The sequence below is a fragment of the Gorilla gorilla genome, chromosome 4 (assembly GCF_029281585.2).
Source record: "Gorilla gorilla gorilla isolate KB3781 chromosome 4, NHGRI_mGorGor1-v2.1_pri, whole genome shotgun sequence".
NCBI lineage: Eukaryota > Metazoa > Chordata > Mammalia > Primates > Hominidae > Gorilla > Gorilla gorilla.
In genome coordinates, this window is record NC_073228.2 from 163,002,464 (window position 1) to 163,027,653 (window position 25,190).

Sequence of the window (25,190 nt, forward strand, 5' to 3'; positions counted from 1 at the left end):
CAAGCATTTTGAATAAGGAAAATTCAATTTGTGTTAGAAAAACACAAAAATGTCAACCATTTTTACATAAGACCAAACACTTACAACAATCTACTATGTCATAAACACATACGGTATTTTATCTCACAAAGCATTAATTTTGGCCTTTAAAAAACTGATACTAAAGTAATGTGAAAAATAATCATAAAGGCATAAAGAAAAGAAAAACTCCTAATTATATAGAAAACAAGAGGCCACCAAATGATCTGGCTTCCACTGTGTTTATAGCTATGAAACTTAAATGTCCTTGTTGAGCACCATGTAAACTTCCTCTAAGCTCTGAAAATTCCCTTAAGTCTATGCCAGCACATGTGGTGCTCAGTGCTGGGGTTACAGGCTCCTTTTATCTTCTTTCATAGAAGAATATGACTCATATGGCATATTTAAGAGAAGACTACTCCTGCTGAGGTAAAAGAAGGAAGGAGTCATATTGTTAGTGGAATTTCCCCTGAAGTTCCAAAAGAATAAGTTGTTTGTCTTCTGATTTGCCTATTTCAACTTTTAACTCTGCATAAACCAAAATCCCAATATACTCTTTAGATTTCAGGATTCCACTATTAGAAATATCTCCAAGAAGTTGGCAACCCTAAGAAATCATGGCATATTAAAATTACCTAGTTTTTCAAAAAAGTTTGTTACTGAAATGAAGAAAAACACCAGAAAATTATTTTAAAATCTAAGTTGGAAGAAAACATGCTCCTTAATAGTTTATGGACTTTGGAAAGTTGAATCTTAGTTAAGTAAACAGAAGACCATGGCCACTGATAAGAAGAGTTTTAAGAAATATGCTTCATATTTATAATACAAGTATATGCATCATAAACTAAAACTTTACAAGCTTTCTAACTTGGCAAATATTTTCATTATGGAATGTTACTGTTAATAAATATGCCAACTCATAATGATAGTTATAAAGCAACATTATTTTTGTCCTCTGCTGTCTTTTAAAATCCACTCTGTGGAGATTAGTGGTTTTCTGCCCCTAGATAAAATCCAAGGCAAGTCCCATAACTTTTCTACTCTAGCTTAGGTTACTGTCTCAATTTAATAATAACTGAAACTTTCAAACAGATTTAAAGTTGAGACTTCTCCCTTACTCTAGAGTTCAGGCATTCTAGGGAAAGCATTAATTTTGACCTTTATGCTTTAAGATAGAAAACCTGCAATTGGGAGAGAAGGTGGGGAGGTTGTGGCTAGCTTCTTTCTCTTTTTTGACCTAGCACTTCTCCCTCTCTCTCTGACTTACCAAGGATCGAAGTGGGTAGGGAAGAAGGAGAGGGAGGGAAGTAGGCAGGTTCCTACTTAACTGGACTCTTACAATGATGTGGTTGTTACTGGTGCTTCCTAGACTTGAGGTATCTAAAACTGATTTATTTTCCCCTGGACCCTTTTATGGGTTCTTCTGAAACCGTTCCTATCACTGTGGCTCTCTCACCTGCAGCAGTACCCTTGATGCTTGGTATACACCCTCAGCTGGCCATTTTTGGCTCTTTTCTCAGCTCCTGGGAATCTGGAAGGTCAATCCCTGTTGAGGTGTTCTCATCCATCTAAAAGGCCTTCTTGAACAGGACCTAAGAAAATCCTACACAGACTTTCGGGGCCACTGTCTAGTTCACAAGAAACTTTGCTCTACAATTTCCTGTATCAGAAGATACAGGAAAACCCTATAAGGCATTTTCATTCCACAGTCAAAACACTCAACAAGCAACTAGTCTATTGCTAGTCCTTTATATCAGATTAGAATTATAATGTAAGCCAAATATAATTTTAAATTTTCTATTAGTGTCATTTCAAAAAGTAAAAAGAAACAAGTGAAATCAACAATATATTTTATATAACCTAACATATCCTAAACATCATCATATAGACATTCAATCTATATTAAAAGTTAACAAGACGTATTAAAAGTTAACCTGGTTTGTACCAAGTCTTCAAAATTGAGTATGTGCTTTACACGTACAGCACATCTTAATCTCAATTCACCACACTGCAAGTGCTTACCAGCCACATGTGGCTAGTTTTGGACAATGTAGTTTTAGATTTTGCAGGCTGAAAAGGCACAAGAATGATATAGTGGAATTCTGGCCTCCTGGAAAGGTGAGAGGTGGGTGAAGGATAAAAGACTGCACATTGGGTACAGTGTACACTCCTCAGGTGATGGATGCACCAAAATATCAGAAATCACTGCTAAAGAGCTTGTCCATGTAACCAAACACCATGTGTTCCCCCAGAAACCTATTTAAAAAATGTTTTCCCAGCCTGGGTGACAGAGCAAGACTGTGTCTCAAAAAAAAAAAAAAAAAAAAAAGTTTTTTAATATAAGAAAATAAAAATAAAAGTGTAACTCAAAAAAAAAGATGTTCCAGGGTGAGTCAGACACCAGTCCACAGCATTCCCCCCTTCACCACACAAGACACATAACTCCCCAAATGGTCCCCCAGTGAATCCTCTAGTGTAAAGGGCTGGGGAAGTATTTCAGAAAAAAAGAGTTCTCTCTGAAGAAATCCTCCTCTAATCTCTAATATTAGGCCTTTTAACACCTTCTACATGGGTGAGTTTCAAAGTCACAAAACAGGTTTTCTCTCACTTCCTTTTTTCATTTTGGCATGGTACACTCTGGTAGCGGGGGTCTGGTACTTCACTTTAAATTGTATCTATATTGTTTTTAGGCCTTAGCCAACACTTCTATTCTTAACATTCTGCTACCTGAATATGTCAATCATCTCAAGTTCTTGATGTTTCCGGACATTTATTTTTGACAAAAAGGTCATGGCTTTCAACAGCAATAAGTAAATTTAAGATACTACGTGTTTCATTTTAATCTTTCAAAGTAATAATTAGCTCTATTTAAAAATTAATCTTCTCAAATACTTAAAAAACCCTTTAAAAAACACAAGCAACTGTGCACTATGTACAATATGACTATAAATACATAATCTATACATGGGGAAAAGAAGACTTAAAAAAAAAAAAACCACTAAACAATGGTTATATGTGGGAAAAGTCCCCATGAATCACTTTTGAGAATTCCGTTTTAAAAAAAAATGAGTATGCATGAATTTTATAAGTTAGTAAGACTGGTCGGTTCCTACCTACACTTTAATTCTTTTATAATACTTACCTATTAAGGCTGTGGTAAACCGATTCATAGAGAGAGGTTCTAAATACATTGGTCCCTCATAGGCAAACTCCAGTTCACTCCGAACATAGTCCCTAAATAAGAAAATTGATTAGAATGTATATATTAGATACATTCCTAGCAGAATCACAATATGCTTATAAAAGCATATTATGTTAATGATACCCCTTTCCATATCTAAGGAAAAATTTAGATATGAAGAATTATATATAAATGGCCTTCATCTCTGTTTTCTGTGCACTAGAAACAGACACAACTTATTGAAACGGAATTTTACCATACCGAGAAAGCTGCCAAAGCTCCACATTATGAAATTTTCTTTCTTTGCATGGCCTTATTAAATATTTTATGCCCAGTAAAAACCCAATTGAGAGGTGATCTCTCTCAACTCTACTACACTAACCAATCATATCTAGTGATATTACACTAAACATCTCCTCTTTTGGCTATCTTCCACCACCATCACCCCACCCTCATCTTATTTCCCTCAAAGTTTTGGCCCCGATTTTATTTTATTAGTCCCAAGTAGAACCACAAACTAGTTAGAAAACTGGGGGATAGGAGTACAATCCTTAAAAATTATCATTTTCAACTCTATATGAAATCTAAGATAATTATAATATTTAAGTAGGCTACATATTTACTTTGAAGCAAATTTTAGATCAAACAAAATATTCCTTTTAAAATTTAACTCATTTAACGTGTGACTACTGAGAAATAGTAAGCTTTAAGTAATAACCAAAGAGCCTTTACACACTCAGAAAACAGGCAGGAAGCACAACCAGGGAGAATTTAGTTTATTATCAGTAAGTTAAATGGGAGTACTGGAAGACAGTTTGTCTAAAGTATTTTTGGCACCAAAGAAGGGAAGTTTGTGTAAAAAAATTCTTCCCTTTTTTTTTCAACTTTTAATGCTTTATTCATTGTATTTAAAAGAGAACATTTCAAGTATTTCCAAACAAACTCATATGGCTGTATTTACTTTTTCCATGAAATGACTTCCCATTAGGCAATCAAGTGGAATTCCTTTAGCACTGCATAGCCAAACAAGGAAAGACCCTTACACAATCAGCCGGAAGGGTATTTCCAAAAAAGAATCAAAACTTAAAACTAAAAATTGTTAAAAGAATTAAAACAGTTTCTGAGATTATAAAAATGCATGACTAAGTTATATGGGTGATCTAGCAACTCTCCTTTATCACTCTTAGATGACGGTTTCTAACACATAATGTATTAATTGTCTCTACTGAAAGAGAAAGCCAAATTCTCAGGAAGAATTATTGTAATGCAGTGGTTGTCAACTAAGGGGCAATTTTGCTCCTGAGGGGATATTCTACAACCTCTGGAAACATTTTTGGTTGTCACAACTGGGGAGAGGTATTACTAGCACCTAGTGTGTAAAGGCCAAAGATGCTGCTAAATATTCCTCAGTGCAAAGGCTAGCCCCTAGAACAAAAAATTATCCAGTCCAAAATGTCAATTGTGCAATATTGAGTAACCCTGTTTTCATGTAGAAAGACACAAATGCAAATAACACATAAATATCTGATTATTATAGGTAACCATCAATGGAATTACATAGTTAGAAAACTAAAAAATTAAAAGAATTATGAAATTAGAACAAAATGCATATATAAATAGTATTAATACAAAGTATTTTAAAATGCTATTTGAAAAATAAATTTATACCTAAAAGAGATATAACTCTGAGTGTCAGTACTATCCAGACCTTTAAAGCCCAATAATTTCTTTTTGGTCATAGCATATCTCTCTCCAATGGATACAGTTTAAACAGGGGCCAGGAAAAATCCATACAGACAAAACACAGATTGGTGGTTGCCCAGGGCTGGGGAGAAGGGGAGATGAGAGTAATGGCTTAATGAGTACTGAGTTTTGTTTTGGGTGACAAAAATGTTTTAGAATTAGATAAAGGTGACAGCTGCACAACATTATGAATATACTATATGCCACTGAACTGCTCACTTTAAAATGATTAATTTTATGTTATACAAATTTTACATTAGAAAAGGGAGAGAGGTCAGCTCCAAGAGCACTATCCCCAAGGAGAAAGCCACAAAGTGCCCCAGAAGGGCCTCAGTCCCAAGTGTCTCTTTGTGAGGGACAAGAAAAGACAGAAGAATTGAGGTCCCTACCATGTTTTCTTTCCACTGTTTGGTTTTGTTACATATTATTGATATTTTATAATAAAGCTCAGCAAACTAAACATTATGCTAGAATTTGATTGCTGAGACATTTGTTAATTGTTCTGCATTTTTTCATAGCCTACGTTAGTTTATCCTCTTTTTAAAAACTTTGTCTTTCTTTAGAGTTTCTTACCTTAAATTCTAATTTCACACAACAAAATTTCTAGGGATAACTAACATTCTCTGTTGCTTTTTAACTCAAAAAGAAATTACTGAATACATAAGTGCTGGCACTCTGCTAGACTCTGCTAATACTGCACAGTCCATACTAGCATGCAACTTACAAATAGGGAGGGGAGATAAATACTTAGTCCTATAATTATTTAATTATGATGATGATCAGTGCTGTAAGAAAAAATACAGAATGCTGTGAGGATTTTAACGTCTTTTTTATTGATACATAAAAAGATTTTAAATTCACAGCATATTTAAAAATTACATCTTTTATTCTCTATTTCTAGGTTCTAACTTTTTCATTTAACTAATAATATTTCTATCTGCCTTTTACTTTTTTATCTTAAATACTATTTATTTTACTTCTCCTATTTCATATGGTTATTATAAAAGGTTTTAACTATTTCCTTTTCTTTTATCCAACCCTATATTTCATTCCTTTTTTAAGCCTTCTCTTAACTTTGTAATCCTTTCCATTATTTTCTTTTTAATTATTTTTGCTTTCTCTATACTCATTACTTTGCAATTTGCTGTGATTATAGGACCTTAAGGGAGGGCTGCATTCCAGAAGAATAAATAATCAACCTTTAGGCCACAATGACAGCCCTGATGTTAAGTGGTTTCCTCCCACTTGCTCTCCTTACTTTGTCCTCCTCTAGGATCCCAGGATTAGCTCTCCAATACTGTACTGCCCCCCACATTCCTGTTCAACTTAAGTCTGTATCATTCATCATAGCCTCAAAATTAGTATCATCCCTAGGCCCCTTAGAACGTTTCCCCTTTGCTCGATTCCTCTCTTTCAATACAGTCCTCCAAAATCCTCCATTTGGCTGACTCACCAAAAAGCCCCACCTCAGTAAAAACAGCCAGGCCTAGAAAGCCTGCAGACTCTCTCTTTAGGCCAGCTCAGCTTAGCATGCCAGAGCCAAGGCAGTGGTTTTGGTGACAGCTAAACTACCTAGTATGCCACACAACCACTATGGAGCCGTCACTTCTAAAAGGAGGATCTGGGCATCCCATCCCAAACTGTAGAGAAGAACTGAAATAAGAATCAGTGTTAACAAAAATCTCTATATCTTACTTATGCACAAATTCCAGGTATCTCATGCTGGCATTGAGAATTCTTGGTAAATCAGTCCTAACAGGGATGCTCATTCACAACATAAGAAAAACAAGACAGTAAGCCTAAATAAGAAGGATCCAAAGTGGGAATTATCCAAAATTCCATGAGTCATTTTAGGTGAAAAATTAGTTCAAGGCAAGAGTCATAAAATTCTAACTTTTAACAACAACATATGATTCTCTTAAGACTCAGGTGAGCTATTCAAGAGAAGCATTACAATTTTTCACTTCAGAAGACTTAAAAGGTAGAATGTTTTAATATCTTCAGAAACAAGAATTCCTGCCAATCTACTTATAACTGAATAAAATATTTTCCTTCTTAAATGTTTTTTCACTTGTGGAAGGCTGATAATCACCCCAAGGCACTAATAAACTGAAAAATCTACTTCCCTAGTCCTGTATAACAGCCTCCCCTCTTTTAACTCAAACTGGGGCCACGAGGAATGTACAAGATCTATGAAAAGGGCCTCCGGGCATGGTAGCTCAAGCCTGTAATCCCAGCACTTTGGAAGGCCGAGGCAGGCGGCTCACTTGAGCCCAGGAGTTCGAGAGCAGCCTGGACAACACGGTGAAACTCCGACTCTACAAAACAAAAAATACAACAATTAGCCAGGCGTGGTAATGCCTATAGTCCCGGCTACTTGGGAGGCTGAGGTGGGAGAATTGTGTGGACCTGGTAGGGGCAGGGGTTGCAGTGAGCCAAGATTGCACCACTGCACTCCAGCCTGGGTCAGAGTGAGACTCTGTCTCAAAAAAAAAGAAAGAAAGAAAAAGAAAAGGGCCTCAGAGCTTGCAATTAGAAAAATTCTTGCTTATAAAGAGAAGTATACATGTTACAAAAAATAAATGGGTGCCAAGAACAAAACCTAGTAGCTTACCACTTCAGCTAATTAAAGACCTTTATTCTAACAGTCTCTTCAGCAACCTGACTCAGACACTGGACAACCTAGGAACAACTTGTACATTCTGGCTATTTACTTAAAGCTTTCAAACAACGTTAATTCCAAAGAAACCTAACCTGTTTTCACACAAAAGAGGTGTGCCAAGTTATCTTTTGCAATATGGGCAACAAGAAGCACCACTTGGTACAAGAAATCTCAGATGTTCAAATACCTGTATTTCCTTATATGCCTACTAAACACACATACACGCACACAAACATACCTACCATACCCTCAGCACTGCGCTAGCGGTTGAATAATTCATTTACCCAGAGTTTATTTAAACTGTTGATACCCTTTCTTTAGTTTCTTTCTGGCCTCCTAGATATTGAGTGCCTGTATTTGATAATGTTGAAAAGCAGAAAACATGTCAAACAGTGAAACTGGTCAATTTTATTCCTGTCAAAATTAAGTTTAGAATATAAATGGTAATACTCATTTTAACAATCCAAGCTACTTGGGAGGCTGAGGCAGGAGAATCACTTGAGCCCTGGAGGCGGAGGTTGCAGTGAGCCAAGATTGCACCATTGCACTCCAGCCTGGGCAATAGAGCAAGACTCCATCTCAAAACAAAAACAAAACAGTTGGGCGTGGTAGCTCATGCCTGTAATCCCAGCACTTTGGGAGGCCAACGTGGGCAGATCACCTGAGGTCAGGAGTTCAAGAACAGCCTGGCCAACATGGTGAAAGCCTGTCTATACTAAAAATACAAAAAATTAGCCAGGCGTGGTGGTGGGCACCTGTAATCCCAGCTACTTGGGAGGCTGAGGCAGGAGAATCACTTGAACCCAGGAGGTGGAGGTTGCAGTGAGCCAAGATCACGCCATTGCACTCCAGCCTGGGCAACAAGAGCAAAACTCCATCTCAAAAAACAAACAAACAAAAAACAATTTATCTAGTTTTTTTTTTTAAAGAAAAAAAAAATTTTTTTTGAGATAGTCTCACACTGTTGCCTGGGCTGGAGTGCAATGGCACGATCTCAGCTCACTGCAACCTCTGCCTTCCAGGTTCAAGCGATTCTCCTGCCTCAGTATCCTGAGTAGCTTAGATTATAGGTGCCTGCCACCATGCCCGGCTAATTTTTTTTATTTTTAGTAGATACGGGGTTTCACTATGTTGGCCAGGCTGGTCTCGAACGCCTGACCTTGTGATTCACCCGCCTCAACCTCCCAAAGTGCTGGGATTAGAGGCGTGTGCCACCGCGCCTGGCCTATCTATAGTAGTTCTTAACTGAGGACAGTTTTGTTCCTCAGAGACAGCATGTGACAATGTCTAGGGACACTTTTTGGTTGTCATATTTGCTGGGAAGAGGGTGTCACTGGGGTCTAGTGGGTAGACAGAGTGTTGTCAACATCCTATAATGCACAGGACAGCTTCCGTAGCAATGCATACCCTGCCCAAAATACTAGTATCCCTGAGAAAGAGCAGCCCCAATCTACAACTTTGAATTATGCAAGTCATCATAAAATGGAGAGCTAATTATCCATAGTTTACACATAAGTCACTCTTGGGGAAATTTTTACATTTGAAACCATACTTACACACTGAAGAGCCAGAATGAAAACAGTATTACTTCCTTCTTTTGAAAGCCAGTTCTACTGGGCTCTTAATTCAAGTCACAGACACACAAATCCAATATGTTGGTTCATAAATCTAACAATAAAACAAGGAATTTAAGAATACTGGGCCAGGCACAGTGGCTCATGCCTGTAATCCCAGCACTTTGGAAGGCCAAGGCGGGCGGATCACAAGGTCAGGAGATTGAGACGATCCTGGCTAACATGGTGAAACCCCATCTCTACTAAAAAAAAACACAAAAAATTAGCTGGGCATGGTGGCAGGTGCCTGTAGTCCCAGCTACTCGGGAGGCTGAGGCAGGAGAATGGCGTGAACCCAGGAGGCGGAGCTTGCAGTGAGCCATGAGCCGAGATCGTGCCACTGCACTCCAGCCTGGGCAACAGAGCAAGACTCTGTCTCAAAAAAAAAAAAAAATACTGGAGTTTAGAAATTTTAGAAAAAACATCCATCTGTAGATGTGACCACACCCTCACAGGAATGACCACCACACTCTCACAGGAATAGTAGTATCAGTGTATGGTTTTTCTTTTTTCCCCCTTAGTTTTGGATAGTCTTAATTTTCTATACGGATTAGCACTAGAAAAATACATTCCCTACATCCCTGAAAACACCAAGGAAGAGCTTAGTAATTTTAAAAATTTTAAACTGACATTTACCAAATTCTGTTAAGTTCAATTAGAATATCAATATTAAATATTTATATGACATTGACTGAACCCATGAATCTCTGACATTTAATTCTTCCAAACTGCAAGCTACAGCCATTCTATAGACATATTCTAAACAAGTTTTTAGTCATTTCAGGATAATAAGTTTCATTATGTAAATACACATAAAGGAAAACAGAAACCCAACTTTTCAAAAGTTTATGAAATTTTCAACTTAGAAAATTAATATTTGCAAATGTCTTTTTCTATAAGCTAGTTTTTAAATTTTTTTTTTTGTTTCCAATAAGGCTGGATATAGCCAGTTTTTTAAGTACGAAATTAATTGTTAAAATTATTATAAGTGCTGATTCTCCTTCTCAGGAGCGTAATAAACTATACCTTGATATAACTAGATTGCAGTGAATGGAAGAATATATTTGTAAATTATAGATCTGATAAGGGACTTGTATATATTTGCAAATCATAGATCTGATAAGGGACTTGTATATATTTGCAAATCATAGATCTGATAAGGGACTTGTATATATTTGCAAATCATAGATCTGATAAGGGACTTGTATATATTTGCAAATCATAGATCTGATAAGGGACTTGTATCTAGAATATATAAAGAACTCCTACAACTTAGCAAGAAAAAGACAAATAACCCAATTAAATACTGAGCAAAGGATGTGAATAAACATTTTTCCAATATTTACACACGGTCAATGAACACATGTAAAGATGTTCAACTTCATTAGCCATCAGGGAAATGAAAATCTAAAGCACAATGAAATACCTCTTCACACTCACTGTAATGGCTCCACTAAAAAGGACAACAATGGGTGCTGGCAAGAATGTAGACAAATTGGAAGCCTCATACACTGCTGGTAGAAATGTGAAACACTGCAGCCATTTTAACAGTCTGGCAGTTTCTCAAAAGGTTAAATATAGGCACCACATAATTCAGCAATTCCACTCCGAGGTATTTGTCCAAGGAAAATAAAACATTTGTCTACACAAAAACCTGTACGTGAATTGTCATAACATTATTCATAATAGCTAAAACATAGAAACAATCCAAGCGCCCATCAAAAGATAATTGGATGTATAAACAAAATGTGACATACATCCATACAATGGAATATGGACAGAAAAAGAAAGTAAGTACCAACACATGCTGCAACATGCATGAATCTTGAAACCATGCTAAGTGAAATTCAGTGCATATAAAATATCCAGAACAGGTCAATAAAAAAAGACAGGTGATAGACTGACAGTTGCCAAGGGCTGGGGGCAGGGAGGGTGGTGGGAAATAGACAATGACTGCTAATGGGTATGAAGTTTCTTTCTGGGGTGATGAAAATCTAAAATAAATTTTGATGATGTTTTGCACAACTCTGTGAATGTACTACAAACCACTGAGCTGTATACATATATACAGCTTGTTCTGTCAAACAGGGTCTTGTTCTGTCACCAGGCTGGAGTGCAGTGGCACAATCCCAGCTCACTGTAGCCTCAACCTCCCAGGCTCAATCGATCCTCCACCTCAGCCTCCCAAGTAGCTGGGACTAAAAGTGCATGCCACCACACCCAGTTAATTTTTTGTAGAGAAGGGGTTTCACCATGTTGCCCAGGCTGGTCTCCAACTCTTGAGCTCAAGCAATCCGCCTGCCTTGGCCTCCCAAAATGCTGGGATTACAAGTGTGAGCCACCATACAAGGCCCTTGAGCTATATACTTTAATCAGGTATGTGACTATCTCAATAAAGTTGTTATTTAAAAAAAAAATACCTGGGGCCAGGCACAGTGACTCATACCTGTAACCCCAAAGCTTTGGGAGGCTGAGGCAGGAGGATATCTTGAGGGCAGGAGTTCAAGATCAGTCTGGGCAACACAGCAAGAAACCCATCTCTACAAAAAAATATTTTTTTAATTAGCTAGGCATGGTGGCGTACACCTGTAGTCCCAGCTATTCAAGAGGCTGAGGTGGGAGAAGTGCTTGAGTTCAAGGCTACAGTGAGCAATGACTGCACCACTCCACTGCAACCTTGGTGACACAGGGACAACCATCTCAAAAAAAAAAAAAAAAGATACTTGGTTATGAAGCTCCACAGAAATCTGAACCATTATTTTTTTAAAACTAAAACCTTCAACCTCAATGTCTTACAAATGTTACATATGCAAACATTGGTATTTATTAACTGTGATATGTTATGAATAATTCAAGGATAGCACATCTTTACTACCCTTTTGTGAGATACTATCATATAGTATAAATTATACTAAGAGGAAAATATTAATACTAAAATATGCCATATCTTGAAGTTCATTCATTTTATATCAAAACAAACTCCATAAGATGGCATTGTCTACGAAGGGGTATCCAGTCTTTCGGTTTCCCTGAGCCTAACTGGAAGAAGAAGAACTGTCTTGGGCCACACATAAAACACACAACAGCTGATGAGAAAAAAAAAAAAAAAAGGCAAAAAATATCTCATGTTTTAAGAAAGTTCACGAATTTTTGTTGGGCTGCATTCAAAGCCATCCTGGGCCACACGCAGCCCAGGAGCTGGACAAGCTTAGTCTACAATTTCAAAGAAGTAACTTGCTGAGGTAACATATTTACTAGGTAAGGAAACATTTTGTATCAAGTCTGATTGTAAAGTTAATTTTCCTTTCTACTAACCATGCTGCCTACCTAAGTGGAATGAACTAGATTGTGAAAACATGGATTCAAGTTAAAGTCTGGGATTGCCCTTCCTAGCTGTTTGCCTACTTCCTTTTTTTCATCTGTAAATCCCAAAGGAACATAAAAAAAATCAAAATGAAATAAGAATGGGAAGTATTTTTGCCTACTATAAAATTTTATTAAAACTTAATAAAATCCTATTATTGAGGCTGGACACGATGGTTCATGCCTGTAATCTCAGCACTTTGGGAGGCCAAGGTGGGAAGATCACGAGGTCAGGAGTTCAAGACCAGCCTGGCCAACATGGTAAAACCCCATCTCTACTAAAAATACAAAAAATTAGCTGGGCATGGTGGCGCATGCCTGTAGTCCCAGCTACTCAGGAGGCTGAGACAGGAGAATCACTTGAGCCTGGGAGGCAGAGGTTGCAGTGAGCAGAGATAAAATAAAAATAAAGAAAATAAAATTCTATTATTTAAAATAAGCTTTAATTTCCTAGTTATGAAAATAAACTTGAAACATTAGAAAAAGTCATTTTCATAAACTGAAACTAAAAAGCTCAAAAAGCCACAAGGGTGGTCAGAAAAAATCCTTTCTTTACCTCTGAAACTACTTAGGTCCCCTTTTTCCTTATATATCAGAATCCTGACCTCTCTAGAAATGCCTGGATTGGTAATACAGTCAGCCCTCCATATTCACTGGGTTCCACATCTGTGGATTCAACCAACCAAGAATCAAAAATATTCAGAAAAAAAAAAACTGCAATTGGAGTAAACATGTACAGACTTTTTTTGTCATTTTTCCCTGAAGAATATAGTATAAAAACTATTTACATAGCATTTGCATTGTATTAGGTATTATAATAATCCAGAGATGAATTAAAGTACATGGAAGGGAGTGTGCAAAAGCTGCATGCAAATACTATTAGTATTTGAGCATCCACAGATTTTGGTATCCTCAGGAGGTCCTAGAATCAAACTCTCATGATACCAAGGGAGCATAGCACTGTAGATAAAAACAGAACTACATGGGTTTAGCCATCACTACACCACAAATGCAAATGGAAATGGAAAAACCATGAGAAAGGGCAGGCTCACAGTTTTTCACCCAGAATTGCAGCTATAATAAAAGCAACAATATTAAGAGGTCTACCTTCAACCTTGATATTTTCTTAATTAATCAACAAAATCCTATCAACTCTAAAAAGATATTATATGGCTATACATAAAATACCATGTAAAAATCATTTTTTAAAGATTAACAACGAGAAAATGCTCACAAAACATTGCTATGTGATAAAAACAAGACAAAAGAATTCACCAAGTACTTACTATGTCAGAAACTGTGGTAAGAGCTTTATATACCTTATCTTATTTGATCTTACAACAGCCCCTTAAGATATTTTATTACCACTTTAACATGAAAAAACTAAGGCTTATCCTTATGGGAAATGACATGCAAGGTTATGGAGCAGTAAATAAAAAACCTGGAATTTGAACCTATCCAAACCATCCATCTATCAAAAAATAAGTGCCCAGGCACACATTTATAAAACAGAACAGTTACTCCAGAGCTCAGTATACCCTAATGACTGCATTACACTCTATAGATACAATTTTTGTTTACAAAAGAGTAAGCAAAGATGGGAAAGTGTCTCCATCCTCAGCCTGAGCTGAGACTCAGAGGTATCGGGGTAAGGCCGCAGGAACAGACTGTGTGAGGTGTGGGGGCTGGTGGTCCTAGGATGAGAAACGCATCATGTCTGTGTCAGTATTGGTGCTTGGACTCCTAGTTTGGCTCTATGGAGAGGGATGCTACAGGACAAGGTCTAAGTTGTTTTCATGAAGGAGTCTAAGACACAGTTACATACTTCTGTCATACAAAATGGGGAATGTCACTGTCTCCATTCTTGAAGGGAACACAGCTTGATTTAAACATTGTGAAGATTGCAAGAAATGCAACACTACTCTGCCAGCTCCAGATTTTGCAACTTTGACATCAGAGGACCTACCCTGGGCAGGATGGTGGCAGAAGTTAAAGAGTAAGACACCATCCTCCAGGCACCATTTTGAGCACAGAAAATCAACCAGGAAGGAATAAAGGAGGAAAATGCAAGAAGAGTAAGCTTCTGGGAAACACCCTGGGACTTTGAGAAACAATTAGACAAAACATTAAAGAGAACTGGTGGTCCTGTTTCAACAAGAGGGGCGAAAAACCCAGTGATTTTAGTTATTCTCATCCTTTCATATCCACAGAAGCGGTGAGAATTGAACAGTATTTTAAAAACTGAAAGAAAGTACCAGAATATTAACACATCTATCTCTGGGTGGTATAATTTCAGACGATTATTAAATGCCTTTACATTTTCTGCATTTTCCAAAAATTGTCTATAGTGAGCACCATAATTTTATAACCAGAAAAAGTTAATGTTTTTAAAAACTTAACAATGTAATTCTAATAATGTAAAAATGCTACTTTTAAGATTCAATTTCAACTACCCCAAAATCTGTTTCAGACTCTTATTATGGCTTGTACTATATGCAAGGTCACTCCTCTTAGAATTGGGAATATATTTTAATATGGTAAATGCCTTTCTATCAAAAATCATAAAATTTAAGTTTCAAAAGAAATTATACCTCCAAAATATATTCCAACCCACTACCTCATAGTGTAACTTTTGGTCCACCTATATTTTAACATTCTGTTCCAAAGTAGAAAGCTCATATTCATTGGCAGACCCAAGTCTTAAAATTTAGATCTAGCAGACTTAGGTACACAGACAATATGGCTAAAGAGATAGAAGTTAGCTATACAATGAACCTCACAAGATAATGTATATCAATCATTCACTCCACATGGCTGCATCTTATGCTGATTCTTATACATCATAAATTGATTTCCTAAAGTAATGAAGTCCATAATTGTTAAAATGCTCCTACAGCCTACCTTTAGAAATTCTTTTATCAGGCAATACAGGAAAGTTCAAGGATATCCTCCCGAGTAGATGGGATTACAGCGCCCGCCACCATGCCCGGCTAATTTTTGTATTTTTAGTAGAGACGAGGTTTCACCATGTTGGCCAGGCTGGTCCCGAACTCCTGACCTGAGGTGATCCACCCGCCTCCCAAAGCGCTGGGATTACAGGTGTGAGCCACCACGCCCAGCCAGTTCAAGGATATCTTTATAAACATAACCTTAAGGCTTGTTTCATGTTAAGCTTGTTTTTAAAAGCAGAAATAAAATGTCAGCATAAACCAGCTATTAATCCTGTGTAAGATTTGGAAAATGAGTATCAAACCAGTTTTGGACCTACCAAAGCCTTAGCTTTACTTAACAGTGTTCATGAAAAGTATTTTATTGGCAAAAGAAAACTTTAAATTCCATCACACACTTCAAAAATGGGGTCATATTCTTACCTGGAAATTTGATGTCCAGCATAGAGGAGCAGAGCAGTCAAAAAATATAGATAAAGCTGAACCAGATGCTGCCTGGGCAATGTTAGCAGCACCACACTTAAGATATAACCTGTACCAGAAAGATAAATAAAATACAATTTTAATTTAGTTCCCAATTAATTACAATAAAAGAAAGGGCTTGAGACAAATAATTTTCCAAATAGGTTTCAGTACTTTCTGAGGTTTTTTATTATACTTACCAAAGTAAGTTTAGCATAGTGACACCACTATGGATTTTTTGTTGTTGAAAATATATTGTGTTTTTCACTTCTTTTGTAGATTTATCTACCTAATAATCAAATATATCACACAAATGTGTAACACAACTCCTTTCATCATCTACCTTTCCTTGATATCAACTTACTTGTTTTATGCCAATTCTCTCTTTCTTTCTAGTCCCAGAGGAAAAACTGGGTGTCTTAATGTCTCTTTCCAAGGCTGCCCCTTCCATGTGATTTAAGACCTTATTTCTCCAACCCCTGAAGACTCTCTATCTCCTATACTTTCAGTCGTTCCCCCTGACATCACTCCTTACCTTTGTTTCAAAGAATGTGCAGGGCTTTTACCCATCTTGAGAAAAAAAAATAAACTTCTTTTCACAGCGATTTTTTTCCTATTAACTATTTTTCTCATTCCACTGTCAAATGTTTGAAAAGATCTATACCCAATGCCTCTATTTTCTAAGCATCTATTCATCTCTTTACCATCTACAATCCCTTTACAAACCCCCCTAACTTGTTTGCTCTAAAGAAAGTTGGAAGTCAACGATTGCCTACTTATCACATCTAAGACATCCTGCTTATTTTTGATCCCCAATATCCAGGCAACGACCATCAAAATGTTGTTACTCTTTGGCTCTGTTCATATGGATTTCCTCTTACCCTCTAACTTCTCCCCTTCTTTTCACCCTTTCCAATAAACACTGGAAATTTGGTTCCTAAACAACTGTTTTTCTCTATATATAAAGTACCTAGTGCAAACAACATATTTTGTAACTTCAAATATCAGCATCTCTTCTAGAAATGTTATCAACAAAGTTACTGATAACTTATTATACAGGCAAAAACATATCCTTATTTCTTAGTCTAAGTAGACATCCCATCTCATGACACCTGAGATATATTCCACTTAAATGTTCTCATATTCAACAAGTACAAACTGTGCTCCCCACCTCCTCCCTCAACAAAGTAACTCAGTGACTCAAAACCTGTCATCTTTTCTCTCTTATCATCAAGTCCTGCTGAGCCTTCCTTGATAAATTCCTCTCATGTGTTACCCTTCCATTCCAACCTCTATGTCCCATATCCTAATCTGCTCTGCAATGCACAGTATACTACCATCCTTCTTTCAGTCTCTATTTTTGTATACCCTATACTTCAAGCTTGTCCAACCCACGGCCCATGGGCTACATGTGGCCCAGGATGGCTTTGAATACAGCCCAACACAAATTCATAAACTTTCTTAAAATATTATGAGTGTTTTTTTTTTGCAATTTTAAGCTCATCAGCTATCACTAGTGTTAGCATATTTTATGTGTGGCCCAAGACAATTATTTTCCTAATGTGGTCCAGGGAAGCCAAAAGATTGGACACCCTGATATACTTAATTACCAGGGTAATATTCCTAACACCATCACTTTTACTTGACAATTCTCCTGCTCTAAAAGTTATGAACCTGACATTCTTGGTCTTACACAATCTGGACCCAGTCTACTCTTCTATAACCATCTTCCACTTAATTTACAAATCTTTATTAAGGCACAGGTACTCCTACTTATCCCCTATTGCCTCTCTCATGCTGAATCAATCATGCCAAAAGCTAAGAAAACATGAGCATGCTTGGGACTAAAGAAACAGAACTGAGGATTTCCTACACATCCTAACTGCAAGGACAGTCCGTCAAAAGCCAGAGATAAGTATTTTTATTTGCTCTTTATTTCTTAAAATAATTTCCCCAATTTTGTTAACCCCCACCTCAAATGACTTTAGAGGTATTTTAAAGGATATGTAATATAGTTACTAAGCATTTCCACTGATTGTAGCTGAAGGATTTTCTAATGTCTATTACATGAAACTTCTCCTTAAACTCTCTTTTAACGAAACTGTCATTTTCCTTTCCAGAACAGTCTTGTCTTTTCTTTCTCCTATATATCACATATAAAATCAGCGGCCAAATCTTCTAGATCAAACATATTCATTTCATCCTTTCCTTCAATTATCCAGTCATTCAATCAACATTATTATGTGTAAAGTATGACCCACTTGCATTCCTAGACATGGAAGATCCAAAATTAATGTGAATAATAATATAGTGAAAAGATAAGCATGGACAAAAGTAATTATTAGACAAAATTGATGCTATAATAAATGAACATTAGAAGGGCTATGGTTAAGTGATTAAGCTTGACTTGGATCTCAAAAGGTGAATAGTTCTTTACCAGGCTAAGAAGAAAAGGAAACATTCTAGGAAAAGAGAACAGCAAGCATGAAAACCATAAAAGCGTAATTTTCAGGGGACAGTAAATTCTGTACATTAGACTAGACTTTGATGTTAACAGAAAGATTGGGAGACGATGCTGAAAGAACTAGCAGCTAAAGCCTCAATATAAAGCCTAAATACAATAATCAAGAGTTTAGACTTAGCTAATGGTTCTCAAATTCTTCAATATCTATTTAGGTGAGGTAAGAGAACAGAAACCAAAACAACAAAAGCACCATTGCTCATCTATACCCCATTTTTATACTCCAGTGGAAAAATAACTCTGTGATAACAAAATATTTGTGTAAGAAAACTTTGAGAGACGATGAATACTAACTATGAGAGCAGTATGAATGAACCATCTGAACTACGATGTATATATAATCTAACAATTTAAAAAATGCAAGCCAAAAATACTATTGACACAAACATGCATCACAACTCACTCTACAGCATTAACCAAACAATCCATAACAAACTAAGTTGACAATGGCAAAGCTGTTAGTTTTTAAATTATACACAGTAATTTGTAATTAAAAAGCAAGACCAGTAGCATTTAAAAATGATGACCTAGGCCAGGTGTAGTGGTGCACACCTATAATCCCAGCTACTCAGGAGGCTGGGGTGGGAGGATCACTTGAGCCCAAGAATTCAAGGTTACAGTGAGGTTATGATTGCCAGTCTGGGTGACAGAGCATGACCCTGTCTCTATAAAAAATAAGGGTTGGATGTGTTGGCTCACATCTGTAATCCCAGCACTTTGGAAGGCCAAAGCAGAAGATCACTTGAGCTTAGGAGTTCGAGACCAGCCTGGGTAACACGGCAAATTCCTGTCTCTACAAAAAAATACAAAAAATTAGCCAGGTGTGGTGGCACACAACTGTGGTCCCACCTACTGAGGAGGCTGAGGTGGGAGGATCACACGAGCCCAGAAGGTTCATGCTGCAGTGAGCTAAGATCGTACCACTGCACTCCAATCTGGGCGACAGTGAGACTCTATCTCTAAATAAATAAATAGATACATAAATAAATAAAAGAAATAATGACCTACGGGAACAGACTCGGAGAACAGAAAAAATAAAAAATAAATAAAAATGATGACCTGCTTAAAACAACACTGATGAATCTAATAATTTCTGCTATTTAAACATTATGGTAGTTGTAGGGTAAACAGCAGGACCGGAGGTAAGATGAGAGCCTGGATTGTAACAGTGGCTTTGGGTATGGAGCTGCCAGTCAGCCATGAGATACATATTTAAATAGGTCTTAGTGGTTATCTGTGGGTGACTAGCTGAGAACAAGGAAGTGAAGATCTGATGTTTCTAGCTTGGGTAATCAAGAAGACAGCTTTGCTATCAAGACAGGAAACACAGCAGGAGAAAGACTTCTGAGGTGAGAAAAAGGTGATGAGTTCAGTGATTGACAACAAGTTGAAATGTCCATAGGCTATTTAGGTGGAAATGTCTAAGAAGTAATTCAAAACGCATTCATTCAGGGCTGGGCACAGTGGCTAATATCTGTAATCCTAGCACTCTGGGAGGCTGAGGCAGGAGGATCACTTTAGGCCAGGAGTTTGAGACCAGTCTGGGCAACAAAACAAGACCTTGGTATATGCCTGTAGTACCAGCTACTCCAGCAGCTAAGGGTTACTTGAGCCCAGGAGTCTGAGACTGCAGTGAGCCATGATCACACCACTGCACTCCAACCTGCGCAAGAGTGAGACCCTGTCACGTACATACATACATATATATAAAATTCATTCATTATTGGGCACCAGCGAGGTGCTGGGAATACTGAAATAATAAACAACCCCCTTCTTACCTTAAAGGAGCTCACAATCTATTAACAGTTGGGAAAATAGATAAGCATATGGACCCTTAGAATGCAGCATAATAATTGCTATGGTAGAGATGTGAACTGGTTCCATGGAATCACAGAGGAAGAACATCAACTCCAGACTACAGTGGTCAAAAAGCAATGTAAAGTGGAGACAGAGATTTGCAGCCCAAACTACGTTGGGTCACCCAAACAACAAAAGATTAAAATTAAACACAAATTGTGGGCAATATCAACACTTGAGAAGTCTAAAGAAAACAAATCAAAAGAATCAGAAGCAATGGTCAGGGAGTTAGGAGAAAAATCAGGAAAAAAAAAACACTTTCAAGAAAGAGGAAGTGGTAAACAGCTCCATAAACATAGAAAAGTCTGTAGAATTAGGACATAAATGAGGGTTGAATTTTACATTTTAAGTCACTAATGATTTTAGTGATGGTAGTTTCAAAAGGATTTTCGCATCCATTTCTTCCTTTCTAATTTCTACCTTGCCAGTTCTGGCTCTCATTACCTCTTGCCTAAAATCCTAACTGGTCTTCTTACCTCCAGTTTCTCCCCTCCCCAATCCATCATCCTATAAAACGGTGCCTAATCAATCTTAAAACGCAGCTCACCTGCTCTAAAATCCCCACTGACCCACCACGACCTATAGAATGAAGCACAAAATCTACTGTATGTATTCAGGATTCTTCACAAAAGCCCTATTCTACCTTACCAATATTACTTCTATTCCTCTTTTCATATCCTACACTCCAAAAAACAGTGGGCAGTCACTTCTCTTTCAGCAGAACCCACCCTGGAAAGCTTCTAAGTTTGAAGACACAATTACATTCCATTAAATACAAACTTTATTGCTCCCTCCCTTAATTTTTAAGCTCCTTAATTACAATTAGAAGACATAAAGGGGTAAAAACTCCCACTTACGATAGCAATAAAAAAGATAAAATACCTAGAAACAATAAATGTCAGGAGGCTACGGGAGGAGGATCACTTGAGCCCAGGAGTTCCAGGCCAGCCTGGGCAACACAGCAAGAACCCATCCTCCCATCCTCCCCACCTGCCCCCAAAATTAGTAATAATGCAATCTAAATTTAAAAAAAAAATCAAATGGGTTGCTTTGTTTTTGGAATGAGACCTAGACAATTTTGAGACAATTCTTAAATTCACATAGAAAACTAACCATAAAAAAAACCTCAGAGGAGGAAATAAAGAATACTGAAGCGACTAACTCTGTCAGACAGTAAAATATAATCTAAACCCTCAACAAATAAGACAGCGTGTTAATAGTTCACAAACAGGCAGACAGACTAAAGGAAGAGAAGTTCAAAAATGAAACAAAATATATGTGAGAATTCAGTATATAATGAGAAAAAAATGGACTAAATAGGTGAGGATGACTGTGTGGTTATCTAGAAAAAATAAAATTATACCTATAACACACTATTCATACAGATAAATGAAGCAAAGATTTAAATGTAAAAATAAACCCACAAAAATAGTAAGATAAAATACAACAGAATTCTTTATAAACTCAAGAATAAAGAAGGCTTTTCTAATTGACTCAAAATACTAAAGCTTAAAAACCTTCTAAATGTCAAAAAATCATAAGCAAAATCACTGAGTTGAAACTGGAAAAACTATTTTCAACTTATCACAAAGGATTAATTTCCCTAATGTATACCAAATTCCCAAATTGGTAAAAAAAGAATCTCACAGAAAAGTGGGCAGGGTATATAAACTGACAACTCTCAGAAAAGAAAATACAGGTTTTTCTTAAGTATGTGTATGTTCAATTCATTCATAACAGAAATGCAAACTAAAACTACATTGAGTTAAAAAAATCAATTTTTCCACCTATTGGAGTAGCCAAAATATTTGTGGTAACAGGCTGTTTTGATAATATAGGATTGTAGGAACTCTCAACCACGGTTTTTGGAGGTACAAAATAGTAAACCCCTATGTAAAGTACTATCTGTCCACACTACAAATATATACAAGTTAACCCTTGAACAACATAGGATGGAACTGTGAGGGTCCACTTACATGTAGATTTTTTACAACCAAACTCTTATGGAAAATACAGTATTTGCAACATGCAAAACCCGCGTATACAGAGGGCCAACCTTCTGCATACATAGTTCCACAGGGTCACTTGAGGGACCTGAGTATGCGCAGATTTTGGTATACGTGGGCATCCTGGAACCAACTTCCAGCATATACCGACGGACCACTGTACTCTTTAACCCAGCAACTTCGCTTCTAGTAACTTAGCCCCAGGTTATATTTGTACTTGTTGAAATTATAGCTATACAAAGTTATTTAGCACAACGCTGTACAAAATAGCAAAAGGCAGGCTATCTAAAATGTCCATCAATGGAGTAATTAGTTCAATAAATTATGGTATATCCATATGAAGATACTATGCCAATGTAAAATGCAATCGGGAAGAGGAGAAATGAGGCCTCAATATCTACTCAAGAGAGTCTTTAAGATCCGGCAGACTGTCATCATAAGAAAAAGAGCACAAGACTCTATTTCATAAATATCTAAAAGCAGTAGTTACGGCTCCACATACATCACAAACAAAAACCATGACTCAAAACCATGTATACCATGCTAACATCTGTATAAAAAGGGGGGAAATATATATTTTTTATATTTACTTATATATACATAAAAATATCTCTAGAATTATACAGAAAGAAATAAAAGCTACATGGTGTTCAGAGTGAGAACTCAGTGAATGAGTAACAGAGATGGGAGATACTTTTCATTAAACACTTTTTACGCTTTTTTATTTCTGAATGTAAATACATTATTTTATTAAGGTGAAATTTGATTTGTATTTGAGGGTGAAATTCTGTAAACAGGAGCATTACATAAACACTACGTAATATTCTGACAAAGGTAACTCCAACCAAAACATTGTTCAAGCTGAAAATATCTGTTCATGCAACCACTGAGCTTACTCTACTTTGGCATGGAGTAAGCATATTTAAGATGGCTCAACTAACTTTATAAAATTATAAACCAGATTATGAACTTCAATTGTACTTGAAAACATTCAATTTCTAAAATTAATATTTCTGGTTATCAGGCAGCTGTTTTTATAATAAATATTTCAACCTATTCAGAAATAATATACAAGCACATTTTTAAAACCACAGTATGTATGACTTTGCTGATTAATCTAAAAATCTAAGCCAAGTACCCAGTTGTTCTACAACTGACGGGAATTACTTTCCATAAATTGGCTAACATACAAAGCCTTTCATAAAAAGCTGAGAATTACACTGTTTTGCAACATAAAGGAACTTTCCCATTTCAGAGACATTCCCAAGGTAGTGCCAACCACAAAAGATGAGTTTACTGAACCGAAACGTTTTGTTTCTAGTGCACCATCATACTTCTACTACATCATACTTCTTTCCACAACAGCTTACCTCTTAGGGATGTAAGGGGAACGTTCTCAGGGCTAAGTTTTAGAACCCAGAAAGTCCTTTTATAGATAAAAATAAATCTCAGAGAGACAGGACAACTCTTCATGACTTTATAAAAGATATATTTTGTGACGGGCAACTCTAATAATAAAATATTAGCAAAACCACTATAGTACCATTCAAACCATGTCTGGAACTCTGCAATCACAACATTCATAAAATATATTGCTATATACATTACAAATAAACCAAAACCTAAAAAGTAAGGATCATGACTTTTATTCTAGGTAAATTTTATCTGTTTCATGCTTGTATTTCTTGACTTCAATTTCTTCAATCTCTTATCATTATTTTTACCACTAACCCCATAGCATATCAATGATAGTTCCATTTTTCTTGAAAGGCGATTCAAGCAAAAAATAAAATATATAGTTCCAGGAGGACTTTTTTTATGGAACAAAGTATTATAGTATCATTTCCCAAATTTCATTTAACTGAACATTTTATCTTCAGCTGATGTTAATGTTTTCGTTTGTCTCAGGGAACAATAAAGAATGTTGCATTTTAAAAAGCTTACTTTCCGAATTACTACCAAACCCCAAAACAAGAACAAATTAGAAGGGGCCAAATGTCTCTAAAAGTATTTCTCATTGTTTATATTTCATCATATTAAAATCTAGAATGTTTTCTTCTGCCTTCCAGTTTTATCCAGTAAAATAAATCCAATACTGCTTACTTTCTTGTAGCCTTAATAATTCATGTGCAATGATAAGACAAAACTATCAAGATTCATAAACACTCATCAATAACTATATCACTATCATCTTAATGAAAATGAACTTCATTTTACCCAAATTCAAAAAGATACTAAGACATAAATCAGAATGCTCACTAGAAGATTAGAAAATGTGATGTAGACACTCACCTACATAATGCATATTAAGAGCCAAATACTTATACTGGAAAAGAGGGTTATTACTAAGGCTACTTCTTTGGATCTGCTGGAAAAAGGAGCTGACATCCCATCTGTACAGGACATCCAACAGCATGATGCTTGGCACCCTCAGGGCCACATTTAACACTGCCTCCAGTTTCTCCTTTGCAGCCATGTTGGTTTTTTTTTTTTCTTTTTTTTTTTCTTGGAGAAGACCTAAAATTCAGAAGACACAATATATAAAAATAAAAAGTCAACACAAATCGCTTTTAGATATCCTTTCACGAATCTAATAGGTTGTCACACACTGTACAAAACTATGTGAGAATGTATACTACCACTTCTCAGCCACAACTACTATTTTTAGATATTCATAAAATAACCTCTCTATTGTGTTTTCACATTGACCCATTCAGTTCTGTCCAATCTTATAATTCTCATTAAATGTTCTGGCCTCAAAACTAATTTTTTAAAAGGCCACTAACTCCAAATCTAGGAACAAAACACTCTGTAAG

General features: G+C 36.5%; 1 protein-coding gene across 2 annotated transcripts in view; it reads right to left on the reverse strand.

Annotated features, from left to right (window-relative positions):
- Window positions 1-25,190, reverse strand: part of RNF145 (ring finger protein 145) — a 51,841-nt gene that overhangs the window by 20,706 nt on the left and 5,945 nt on the right. For both annotated transcript variants that reach the window (XM_019028276.4, XM_063706904.1), the window contains exons 2-4: window positions 24,667-24,891; window positions 15,952-16,060; window positions 3,161-3,252 (exon numbers count right to left, since the gene is read on the reverse strand). In XM_019028276.4, coding sequence (XP_018883821.1) covers window positions 3,161-3,252; window positions 15,952-16,060; window positions 24,667-24,850 — 385 coding nt within the window. In that variant the 5' untranslated portion in view covers window positions 24,851-24,891. The remainder of the gene's footprint in view (window positions 1-3,160; window positions 3,253-15,951; window positions 16,061-24,666; window positions 24,892-25,190) is intronic.